Source organism: Mixophyes fleayi, chromosome 4 (genome assembly GCF_038048845.1).
Source record: "Mixophyes fleayi isolate aMixFle1 chromosome 4, aMixFle1.hap1, whole genome shotgun sequence".
NCBI lineage: Eukaryota > Metazoa > Chordata > Amphibia > Anura > Limnodynastidae > Mixophyes > Mixophyes fleayi.
In genome coordinates, this window is record NC_134405.1 from 186,875,165 (window position 1) to 186,887,837 (window position 12,673).

A 12,673-nucleotide genomic window follows, 5' to 3' on the forward strand; every position below is an offset into this window, starting at 1 on the left:
CACTCTATGATTAGAGACATTTTAAGTTCTTTAGCCAACTTCAGCTACAAAAAGATTATCTATGGGGTTTGTCTGAATTTGGACCTTCTACTTTACTTATATACTTCTGGAGTCTGGTCTCAATCTGCTCTACTTATTTATTTCAAAACCAGGGAACTTTTTAATAGGCTCGTTTTGGCAAATGTGTATTTAAATCTTAGCAAACTAAGAATGTTTCCGAGAAATAAATCTGTGTAGTGTTGTCTGAACTGGCATACTGAAAGCATTAGGATCAAAGATCAAAAGACCTCAAAGACCACATATAGTAGATGAATGACGTTCACATGTTTGAAATATATACATATATGCAGTGTACTTATATATACATGCTTAACCAATAGTAGTAATAAAAAGTGCTTAAGAATGAGAAACATTTTAGATAAGTTTCAACAAAGTTCTCCTTTAAAATGTTTTTTTGATTCTTCCATGTGGTTTGGACTAGGCCTGTCTGACCATTCTTCCAATTACGTTGATGCAATTCTTCAGTCTGCCTGTCCTGTCTACACTATTAATCCTCACCTTCCTTGGTTGTGCCAAATAACAGGATCCCATAGCAAAACTTGGGGGGTGATGCAGATCCATGCCTGGGCCCTGCTCGTCTAAGATTGGAGACAAATAGCAGAGCTCACTAACTGCAACCATGGTAGTTCCGCCACTGCACATAAGCCTAGGAAACCTCAGAATACCTAGTAATTGAAGTTGTGTGGAAATGGGGGTAGTTGTAGGGAGAAGAACCCAGATATACACACTTTGGTTCTGGTAGTAGTCAGTTTTGCCTGGAACAAAACTGAAGAACATACTTTACATGATTGTCCCCTTTAACAATGATAGCAATGTATTACATTTTTGCAGGGTAATTTAATTATTAAAATTATACTTTATAATAATATTGATCCTATGCTATACAGGGATGGGAGACAGAGAAACACATTGAAAGGTCGCATACAATCTGAGAGTTCTGCTTTCTCACGAACCAACAAAAGTATTCTCATAAGTATATCCTATATTTATCATAGCCCTGCAGTCTATAGCAATCCTTGTATTATTTCATTGTAACCTCCCAAACTGTATGACAGGTTACTTTCTGCAATGTGATGTATCATGTTCTCTCATATGTTTGGTAGTGAAATTGAGACATTTGTACGTAGATAATGTTAAGAAAATGTAAAAAAAAATGCTTTGTGTTTATGGTAGATTTAGTTTTACAGCATATTTTAAAAGAGCTTTAAAAAATGTTCTTTCCCCTTCCAACAAAGTGAATTAAAATGAGAACACTGCAGCATTGCCATATATGTAGATTTTGCTCTGCCTTGTGTCCCGCACTTAACACTTTGGAACAACTTGGAAGGTTATTAAAACTAACCCTTTTGTTAACATAACTCATCGACCAATCACAACATGACCATCAGGTAGTCAGATGTGTACACTGTGAATTATTGAAGAGCAGCTCACTTCCCGTGGAACAAATAGTACTGACATTTCCAAACGACAGCATGTTTCCACATATTTATCAAATAACTTACTCTGAAACATATTAAACCTTTTATTGTGCTCATTGGTAGCTTGTACGTTACATGCGGTATGTGTTATACAATATCAGTACATTTACATTGATTGAATCATCAATTTCTTTACACTGAAAGTAAAAAGCTTACAAGACATTTAGAGTACATTTTGAAAGTTATTTTGTGGTGTTTATCTTTTAAACAAATTTTTATTTAAAAGAAAACTTCCTCACATATATACACAATAATAGAGGAGATCTATGCCCATAATCACATTTTCTGTAAAATAACATGTATCTTGCCCAGTATGGAAATGACGCGCTTCTCAGAGCACAGAAAAGATTACATCATGATTCCACGTTACACATGCCCTCGGTTGTCACTTGATCTATGTTGTCACAGAGCAGCTTAAATGATCACAGTATCCCAAGATCTGCTTATTATTTGGAGTAGGGTAACAAAAATACCATGACATATACGGGATAAAAGTAATGTATCCTTTGCTTTTTCACCTTAGCTTAACCATATGTGTATTGAGGCATTTTAAAGTAATTGATCATATTTTCTTAAATGTATTATGTATTTACTAACTACATTGCTTTATCTTCACTTTTCAGCATGTCTTTAAATCAATATGCTCCATTCTCAATATTTGCTGTCCATGGATATGACACAGACCGGCTCTCTGAATACACAGAGCACAGTACAGAAAAAATAGACAACTATGCCTAATTCTACACATAAAAAGGAAGCCAAGAGGATAAAACAATGTACTTAATAAAAATTGCAGGAGAACATGTACAAGTCAAGTAAGGTGGAAATGTCTTTAACTAGGCTACAGATGTGAAAATGTATGGTTGTAACAAAAACACATGAATGTGTAAGATATATTGTGTGCTTTGAAAATCAGAAGCCATTTTTGCCAATATTCTAATATTAATGAAAACTAGCAGTGTAAAACAGGCTACGTAGAGCTCTATTTGATGTTACATGATTTCTCTATGATAGTTTTCCATTGGCTATTTTGTAATTATTTTTGCAGCTAAAAGGCCTGAATGCATTGCCCTGGCTTTTGGTTGAACCTACCAGTAAATGTAATAAATGAAAAGGCTAAATAGTTGTAAAACTAAACATTCTTCTTCCAAATGATCATTGTTAGTTATCAATATACTAATGAATGATAAAATGTTAATTCATGGTGACAAATCCACTGGCACAAGCAGTATTTTGACATTAGCATAATTCTGAAGCAGCGTGAAGCACACAGTATTAGAAATGTACTTGAACTTTATTTCTGGTCTATATACATGAGTGTTAGAACATTGTACAATATGATTCAACAGTTTGTAATACGCCCTTGTTCCTAGTAATGAAACTTTTATAAACAGCAAAGTTGAGTTATTTTGTATTTTGTTAGGTAGGTTTTGCCAATGACAAGAAGTATCCTTTGCACTCACTCTTATGTCCCTTTGTACATAAGCCTCATTTATTTGGTCACATGACTCTTATTTAAAGTGTTCCAACTGTAGCCACATGTATTCAACAAATATTTTGGTTACAAAAACTTTATTGAACAATGATTTGTCTCTTTAGAATTACCAAAGTAAATTATGTTTAATATTTACTGTGCAATCCTCTGTCAGCAGGATTTTTACTCAATGATATATAAACTTGTACAGAAGATTCAAAGTGGCTAACATGATGCTTTATTTTGTCCTCCTAGCTGTGGGGAATTTGTTACTGCAACAACTATAGGCACAGAAAGGATGGAACCTAATCAGTTTTGTATAAGAAAATCAAATTATTTACATTTAATAGAATTCCTTATATGCAGTTGGAAAAAATATATAGCAGTTAGCACGCAACCTGTCAAGGTGTGATGTCCAGCTAGACTGCAATAGTTTTATACTTTTCACCCAGTAATAAATTCAGCATCAGCATCATATTATTGAGAAAATGATCCTCCATCTTTTTTTTGCATCATTATAATTGCAACATGTTAGCAGTATGTGAATAATAAAATAAAAACACAGTATTCCACACTGAGCCAAGAAAATGACATGTATGGCTGGAAACAGTAACATATTTTTTTTTTTCTCACAAAACAAACACTTCTTAAAATAAACATATTCTAAAGGGATAAATATTTTGCCCCGGGATACATACTCTAGTGACTTTGATTGTATTTCAGTGCTCATGAAATGTTGCTGCAATTTAAAACTTATACATAAGTTGTTACTATCTGCTCTTTTCGAATGTCATTTATACTTCTTTGCGTACAGTAATTCGAACAAAGCTGAACACTTTGCCAATGGCTTCAAAGAGTGGGTCGCAGAATGTGTGGATGCAGATTGAGTAGACCCGGCTGATGCACTGAATTTCAATCAAGTAGCTTTTGATGCATGGAACTACAGCCCAGATGTGCAGGAAGGACAGGATGGCAAAGTATATGCCCCAGATAAGTGACAAGGGTATGCCGAATATTGCAGACAGCAAACGGTAGAACCAGTATTTAGTGACGGTGAATGTAGTGAAGCTTGCTTTCCAAATCCCATCAAAGCTATGTGTCCCCTCAGGTTCAGCGATCACATCTTCAAAATCAATCTAAATAAAGGAAATAAATAGCATTAGATATAGATTTCACTAATACATCCATGATTACACATAAACAGAAACATACCATGTCATTTTACACAACCAAATTTTGTTTATGTCAACAGACATATAGGAGAGAAGGAATGCTCAGTATGGGGCAGCACAGTGACCTAGTGGTTAGCACTTCTGCCTCACAGCACTGGGGTCATGAGTTCGATTCCCGACCATGGCCTTTTCTGTGTGGAGTTTGTATGTTCTCCCCGTGTTTGCATGGGTTTCCTCCAGGTGCTCCAGTTTCCTCCCACACTCCAAAAACACACTGGTAGGTTAATTGGCTGCTATCAAAATTGACCTTAGTCTCTTTATCTCTCTCCTTGTTTGTGTGTGTTTATGTGTGTGTATGTTAGGGAATTTAGATTGTAAGCTCCAATGGGGCAGGGACTGATGTGAATGTACAGCGCTGCGGAATTAGTGGCGCTATATAAATAACTGATGATGATACATTGTTACAGTGATGAAAAAACACATACTTAGGGGCCTATGTATAATTGGCCGTATTTCCCCCCATTAATCATCATCCATTATTACGTCCATCTATCAGTCTGCTTTATTAACAGCTCTGAGTCCTAGCCCTGAGTCTTGACTATTTTCTAAAGGAAAGAGAATGAAGCCTACCAGAGAGCAAACTAAATAGGTATCAAGCTCCAAAAAGCTAAACTTTTCAGAGCTTTATAAATTGGACCAGGAGGCAGTCCCATTTAGAATTATGGGGACTGATGGCATTATGCGTTACCTAGAGTACTGCAGGATAGATCTCTGATATCTACTGTGTTAGAATTTTGTTAAATAACTAGGATACTAAATTATGCCTAAACCAATGTGGAAACAGCTGTCTTATGGCTTGATAAATAGGCACTAAAACCATAGCAACAAATCAGACACTGGATTACTTGTCTTGGGATGTATGTTAGAGACACATGGTGACACCTATTCTTAATGAACGCTGAATTATTATTTTAGTCTTGTAGCTGTAAAACATTTCTTTAGGAGACATGTTATTCTTAAAGTTTAGTCTCAACACCATTAACATTACTCTTGCTTTGTTCTAGGAAAGTGACATTTTATTTTATCTTGATGGATGAGAAAATACAATATGCAGTGTTAATGCTAACATATCTAAACTATACAAAAGGTGTTCATACAAATGCACATTTGTTTCTCAAGTGATAGCCATTTCAAAGGTTTAAAACAGCATACCAAAATAATACAGCAAGAAGTCATTAAAATCATATTACCATAATAATCTACAAAAGTTAGCCTCATCTGATATTAAATACATAAATCTATACAGAAAATAAAATTGCAAATAAGCCAGTTTTACACATGGGAACTACTTTCTCACGTAAATGACTTTCTATCCAATTTCTAAGCTCCATCTCAGGTAGACTGCTCTAGAATTTACATATATTTTCCTCCCATCTAATCCTTAGTTAGATAATATTTTTCATGATGAATTACAGAAATGAGTATCCTTCAGTTAGTTAACGAAGATGGTCTAAGGGCCTCACCTCAATCAGCATAGGTAGTAACTCGTATGTAATCAGAATGAGATGACACATTTTGCCCATCAGCAATGCAAGGGACCTTAGTAAAATTATTTAAGTTTGATATAGAAGCTGAACAGTATAAAACAAGCCGCTATATTGGGTGAGGGAACTGCCATTTCCTGGGAATAACATCAAAGGAATTCATAGATGAATTATTTCTCGGAATTGCAATTGATGTTTTATTAGTAAGAAAGTTTCATATTTTTTTCGATTTATTAAAAAAAATCTTAATAGCACTCAGACATACTAAGCCCTATAAAATGTCATCTGCATTTTAATATCAACCAAATGGGACACAGAAAGTCAATTAAAAATATAAGTACTTATTTACTGATATGGGGATTGCCAAATTATCCATTTTCCACACCTGTATGTGCAGAATATTTAGTAATATTGTTCTAATTCTGAAAATTAGCTCAGTTGTTGTGCAGGGTTGGAATGACAACCCAACATGCATTTGTCAAAATCTTCAAAAGACTATTTAAACCATGTTTGATTTCCTATTTACTTTATTTAATATCATTTTCTTTCTATTTTTACCTTTTTTTTTTCCTTTATTATTATATTTTTTGGGTGAAAGATGCACTGGAAGCCGTACATGTGTGATCTGGCAAAACTGTGGACTGGCTGGTGAGGCAATAAGTGTGGTACCGCTGCCAACCACTATCACAGTGGAGCGCAGTATCACTTCTTAGTAAATTGTAGTGACAAGAGCGTATATATACTCTGAAATCTAGGTGACAGGGATTGTGAGGGGCAGCTCAGCCCGGGGTATGAGATGGATTTTCATTGTCGATACTACATAGGTAGAGTGGACCTTACACTGGAGTTCATATGATTACATTCTATACAGTCATGTGCAATCACATCTTTAAACAGCTCCAATTTACTATAACTGCCTGGTGTAATGATAATTTATAAAAACTTTGTCAAGGATATACTTAAATTACATAATAAAGTTGCCAACTTCTACACCACAGTATGCAACTATACAAACTAAATGATGGCACTTATCCATGATGGCATTGTCTAAATTTGTATAGCAAGAGACTGGGATGAAGAAGAATTGCACTAGAAGTAATTAATCATAACGGTAGCTGAATGTTTTTTTTTGTTTAATCCAGGACAATTGCTGGCTGATCATGAAACAAAACCACAAGCAATGACTTTAGAAACCAGATATTTCCACCCTGTTCTGTTTATGTATGCACAAGTGAGGGCTTTGTAGTCCCATTATCTCATTTTCATCACAAATAAAAGATAACAGGGCTAGGCTTTCTAGTTGTTGTGTCTTTACTGACAAAATAACATAATTCACTCAGCTGGAAGAACTTGACAGATTATTAGCGACAGACACAATATTTCACATAGTTCTTCAACTTCTATATAGGCCCAACTGGGGTTATTTTTGTAACTGTTATGCTGAAAATTCATCTGCAGTGAAAAAACCTAATTAGACTAAGGGGTAGATTTACTAAACTGTGGGTTTGAAAAAGTGGAGATGTTGCCTATAGCAACCAATCAGATTCTAGCTGTCATTTTGTAGAATGCACTAAATAAATGAAAGCTAGAATCTGATTGGTTGCTATAGGCAACATCCCCATTTTTCCAAACCCGCAGTTTAGTAAACCTAGCCCTAAAAGTTGTTATACACTCTCTGTCCTTTTCTGTTGTGATGGACATACACACTGTTTCCAAACGCATTTGCCGGCCCCAAGGTGTTCTAGAAGTGAACAGCGAAAACTTGTGTCATAGGGTTAGAAATCACAGCGTGTATGTCCAGTTTTAACATGGGTATTACCAATATTCTGTAGTTATCTGCCACATATGCTTAACCTAAAGTACAACAAAAAACCCATAACAGAACATTTACAATGGTTTTCTCCCATGTACCGAAATTGGCAGCTGTCTATCTGATGTCTTTGTTTTGATTGCTCTGGATTAACACCGCTGAATTTAGGAAAATCATGAACTTGATAGATTTGTGGCTTGTTTTCAAGATCACTATTTTCCGTTGTGTACCAAAGATCCTTTGTGTATGTACATGGCAAAATACATCATTTATATTTATTTGTATTGTTTACTGTTTACTGAAAGAAAACTAGCCTTCATGATGAAAGAAGTATCAATATTTACAAAAACCAGTACCCCATTAATCCATAACACCCTTAAAGGTTCCATCAAAGAAAAAGACTAATGAAGTGTAAAACATTTTCCGCTTCATTATACTGTGGACCCTTCTGATATTAGTTTCCTACTGCTGGACATGAGTAAGACCCTTCCAATAGTCACAGCTCAGCAATGTGCCATGACTCTCCCATTCCACATTACTTACCAATTGCAGATCTGGCCTGAATCCCAAAATAAACTCTTGAGCCTGGGAAAACTGTCAGACTACTTTAACATCACTTAAAAAAAAAAAAATGTATTAAATGTATATAAAATGTTGTTTAAGTAATGGCAGTGAAATTATATATATTGTACACATCAGTTCTCATCTCTTCCATAATGTTTTAGTCTTTCGGCTCACTTCTCAGTAAACTAAAATACATCCAAAGTCTTGTATAGTAATAGATTTAAAGGTCTGATTGTAAATGTCATACTAACCAAACATTCAAATAGGAACTGGATCTAAATTAATATGGAAAGAAATTCTTTCACTCCAAATTAGGATAAAGTTTATGCCAACCATCCAAATCTTTGTCAGATAGTGTACGCAAAGCAGAGCTCTTGCTTATAACAGCCAAATGTTAGAATGTAGCTGGCCACGAGTGAGACACACACGTGTTTGTGCAACTAGTACCTAGCATTCCCTCTAGTCATGTGTATTAGTCTACAGTACTATACTTTCCTGCAGTTCACACAATCAACAACCTTGGGCTGGATCTACTGCGCTGCGGACACAATAATGTCCGTTAAATCAGACTCTCATTTAAAATGCAGGGTTTTTTAAGGGGGTTCCATTATCGCATATATAATATAGACACAAATATAAACACACACATTGGTTCAACATATGTATTTAATGGGCTGTATATAAGACCTCCCATCAACTAGTCAACATAGCTAGTTTCCACTAAATAAGCAAAGGAAGACTCAGTATTGCTACTGGAAATCCTGGTGGAAAGGAAAGGTATTGCAGGAACTATGATTTTACTCACCACATCCCAACTAGCGTTTGTTGGCAAAATAAGTGTCCTATAAACAGATATCAGGATCTGTAAAGCATTAGCATTTGTTAAACATAAGTAAAACATATGTGGAGCTTGTTCGATGAACTGAAATTGTTTCTTAGGAAATGCATAGCAATGCACTAGGGATCCTTTATGAGTGCTTTTCATAATATACCTTTTAAGAAGAATAAAGCTCAACTAGTGAGCAGTTTTCTATTAAACAGCTTTTTCTGCTTACATTGAAGCCAGTGGGGTGCAACAAAAAGAGGCTCCACCAAAGCCTTGATATCTTATAGACAGAGTGGTTTCTTTTTCAGGCCCATGGATACAACACAGCACAGCTCTGCTCTGTGCATTGTCACATCCAAGGGCAACAAAAATAAACAACTCCGTTTTGTTGGAAAACATGGGAAGCTAAAATATAAGATTCCATGTTTTGTAAAAGTTGCATGGGTCCTGTCGAAGCATACATACAGTAAACAAGTTTTACATCTCTGTGTATTGCTTGTTATAACATAATCTAACAGACTAAATAAGGGTGCATTTTTTAGGTTGTTCATAATATTCCGCTGACATGCTGGGTTATTTATTGCTATACTAGATTAGACAGTTTACTGCCATCTCCTCCCATGCTGTTGAAACACTGTCTGTGATCTTTGAGTGCCAAATTCATTTCTTATCATCTTTCGCAGAGAATGAAGCACTTTCACCTTAAGCTGTTATGGAATGTTCATCCTTTCTATTCTAGATTAGAAGTTATCAGCAGACAAACACAGGAGAAAGAATCTACTAATATTTTCATAAATAAAAGTTTTCATAGGAACACTATAAAATGATAAAACCAATAGAGTACTGAAGGGTTGATAGCAACGAGTCATTACAATGGATTTTCAAGGGGCAGAAATAGCAAATTAGAAGCTGCATATTACTAGTATAAGGAGTTGTTCAGCACAAGAGAAACTATGAGGTTCTGAGGCATAGATACAGATCTATGGAAAGACCATATGGGCCCATTTCTAGAGCGGAAGACTATAGCATGTTTCCTTGCAGGTTTTTGCTAAGATGTTGCAGACAGTTTATAATCCAATGTCTCTTTAAATGTCTTTATCTTATATGTACCTGTATTTTGCTATACATGAGAGAGGTATTGCCTCTTACTGCCAGCATTAAAAACTCAAAGGCCATAATAACAAAAGTATAAAATAAAATACTAATTACTTTCAGGAGATGGCATGTGGTGAGGCCAGAACCATGGAGCTCTAAAGGTCTCCAGGGTAATACAAATTTGTAAGTCTAAATGTACTGTTTCCATAAGAAAAAAAAAATCATCATGTACTTTTACCTCTAACTGGTTATAATGTTGTCGGTTAGTTGGCTAAATATCATTCTCTAGAATGTACTAGATAAATCATAGCGAGAATCTGATTGGCTGCTATGGGCCATCAGGGAATACCTTTGCCATGAAGGGGTGTACTGTACTTGGTCTGCAACAATGTTTAGGTAGGTGGTACTTGTCAAAGTAACATCCACATGAATGCCAGGACCCAAAGTCTACCAGCAGAGTATTTTCCAGAGCATCACACTGCCTCCACCGGCTTCCCTTCTTCCCATAGTACATCCTGGTGCCATCTCTTTCCCAGTTAAATGACGCACACGCACCCGGCTGTCCACATGATGCAAAAAAACGTGATTCATCAGACCAGGCCACCTTCTTCCATTGTTCCATGGTCCAGTTCTGGCGGTCACATGCCCATTGTAGGCAGCGCCGGTGCTATGGTCCTTGGCGCCCTAGGCACAGTGTGAAAATCGGCGCCCCCCCTTTAAAAATCTGCGCCCCCCCCTTTAAAAATTGACGCCCCCCTGTCAAAATTGGCGCTGCGCTTTCCTCCCCTCAGCTCCCCATGTCTTTCTTTAACTTAGCTGCATGAAGCTGCTCCTCTCTGCTCTGTCTTCTCCCCTCCACTCACAGACACTGTCGGGCCATGATGATGACATCATCACGGCCTGTCAGTGAGCGGAGGGGAGGAGACAGAGCAGAGAGGAGCAGCTTCATGCAGGTAAGATTCATAGCCCCTTCCCTCCTCTCCTCCCCGTGGATTTCCGTTTTAAATGACCATAGTCATTTTTTTTTAATTTCGAGGCGCCCTGCAGAGCCCGGCGCCCTAGGCAATTGCCTAACCTTTCAACAGTGGATAGGGGTCAACATAGGGACTCTGAAATGTCTGCATCCACGGAGCCCCATATTCAGCAAGCTGCGATGCACTGTGCATTCTGACACCTTTCAATCATAGCCAGCATTAACTTTTTCAGCAATTTGTGCAACAGTAATTCACCTGTGGGATTGGATTAGATGGGCTAGCCTTCGCTCCCCATGCGCATCAATGAGCCTTGGGCACCCATGACCCTGTTGCCGCTTAACAAGTTGTCTTTTTGTGTACCACTTCTGGTAGGTACTGACCACTGCATACCGGGAGCAACCCACAAGGCCTGCCGTTTTGGAGATAGTCTGACCAATCATCATTTTTTCACTCTGTACTAATATATCAATTATCAGCTTGATTTCTATTTTATATGATCAATTTAGTTACATTGATACTTGTATCACTCAATCATTGCCAGAGGACAATTGAGTGCTATCATTATATCATTTCATTTGTCTACTAGGGAAGGGATATTCCCTATAGTGAAGCTGCTCTTGCCCCCTAATAGAGTAGAGCGCTACCTGTTCTCCTTCTGATTTATGACCCAATCATCTAGCCTTCAGAATTTGGTCCTTGTCAAAGTCGCTCAGATCCTTATGCTTGTCCATTTTTCGTGTTTCCAACACATCAGCTTTAAGAACTGTATTCACTTTCTGACTAATATATCCCACCCCTCGGTACCATTGTAACGAGATAATCAATGTTATTCACTTCACTTGTCAGTGGTTTTGATGTTGTGACTGATCGGTGTATATACATTTTAAAGACAAAACATTTGTCAATATTTTTCTGAGCAACCTCACAAGTAAAACAAAACAAGATAACTAATGTGACTTTGTTGTTAACCTTCCCTAGATTGTGTTTACTTATTGCACATTTATGTTGACTTCTATTTAAGAACTTTCCAAATGAGATGTACCCTTTAAAGCACTGTTTACAAATACAATCAATGCTTTCTCATTCTGTGGGGAGTTAATATTTTCTTTACTGGGTTAAATGTAAAAAATGTCATCTCTGTTATTGCAAAAATAGCATTTTCACTGTTTTGCATTACCAACTTTACATATTGTACTATTTATGCAGCAATTTTTGTTTCTGGCTGTTTATTTTCCTTTTGCTTCCAAATAAAAAAAATCCAGTACATGTGCCTGCAGCTGCCTAACAACTGTTAGGAAAACTCTGCTCATATAAATGAGGCACTGCAGAGCATTTAAAGAAGTAGGTGTACTGTCAGTAAAACATGGCAACTGAGTCATCTTAAAGCAAAAGTATAACTAAAATACAACTTGATGTTACAAATACTTGTGTAATACATTATATTATATTCTTCTTGCTGGATGTTGTTTTAGCCTTGTAGTAGGACTTTTTAGTTCATGTTAAGAAACAGCCCTACTGTCCTGTAAAGCTGGAAGTAAATACAACAGGAAGAAGCTACTCAGACCTGATCAATAAGGTAGCATAATAGTCAACTCTCTGCAAGCTACACAACAAATACTAGATATAATTCTCTAAGGGGTATATTTACTAAACTGCTGGTTTTAAAAAGTGTAGAT

At 36.5% G+C, this 12,673-nt stretch overlaps 1 protein-coding gene across 1 annotated transcript in view; it reads right to left on the reverse strand.

The window, feature by feature from the left end:
* Nucleotides 1-1,569: 1,569 nt before the first annotated feature.
* CAV1 (caveolin 1) overlaps nt 1,570-12,673 on the reverse strand; it is a 38,046-nt gene continuing 26,942 nt past the window's right edge. The window contains exon 3 of the mRNA XM_075208985.1: nt 1,570-4,148. Coding sequence (XP_075065086.1) covers nt 3,807-4,148 — 342 coding nt within the window. The 3' untranslated portion in view covers nt 1,570-3,806. The remainder of the gene's footprint in view (nt 4,149-12,673) is intronic.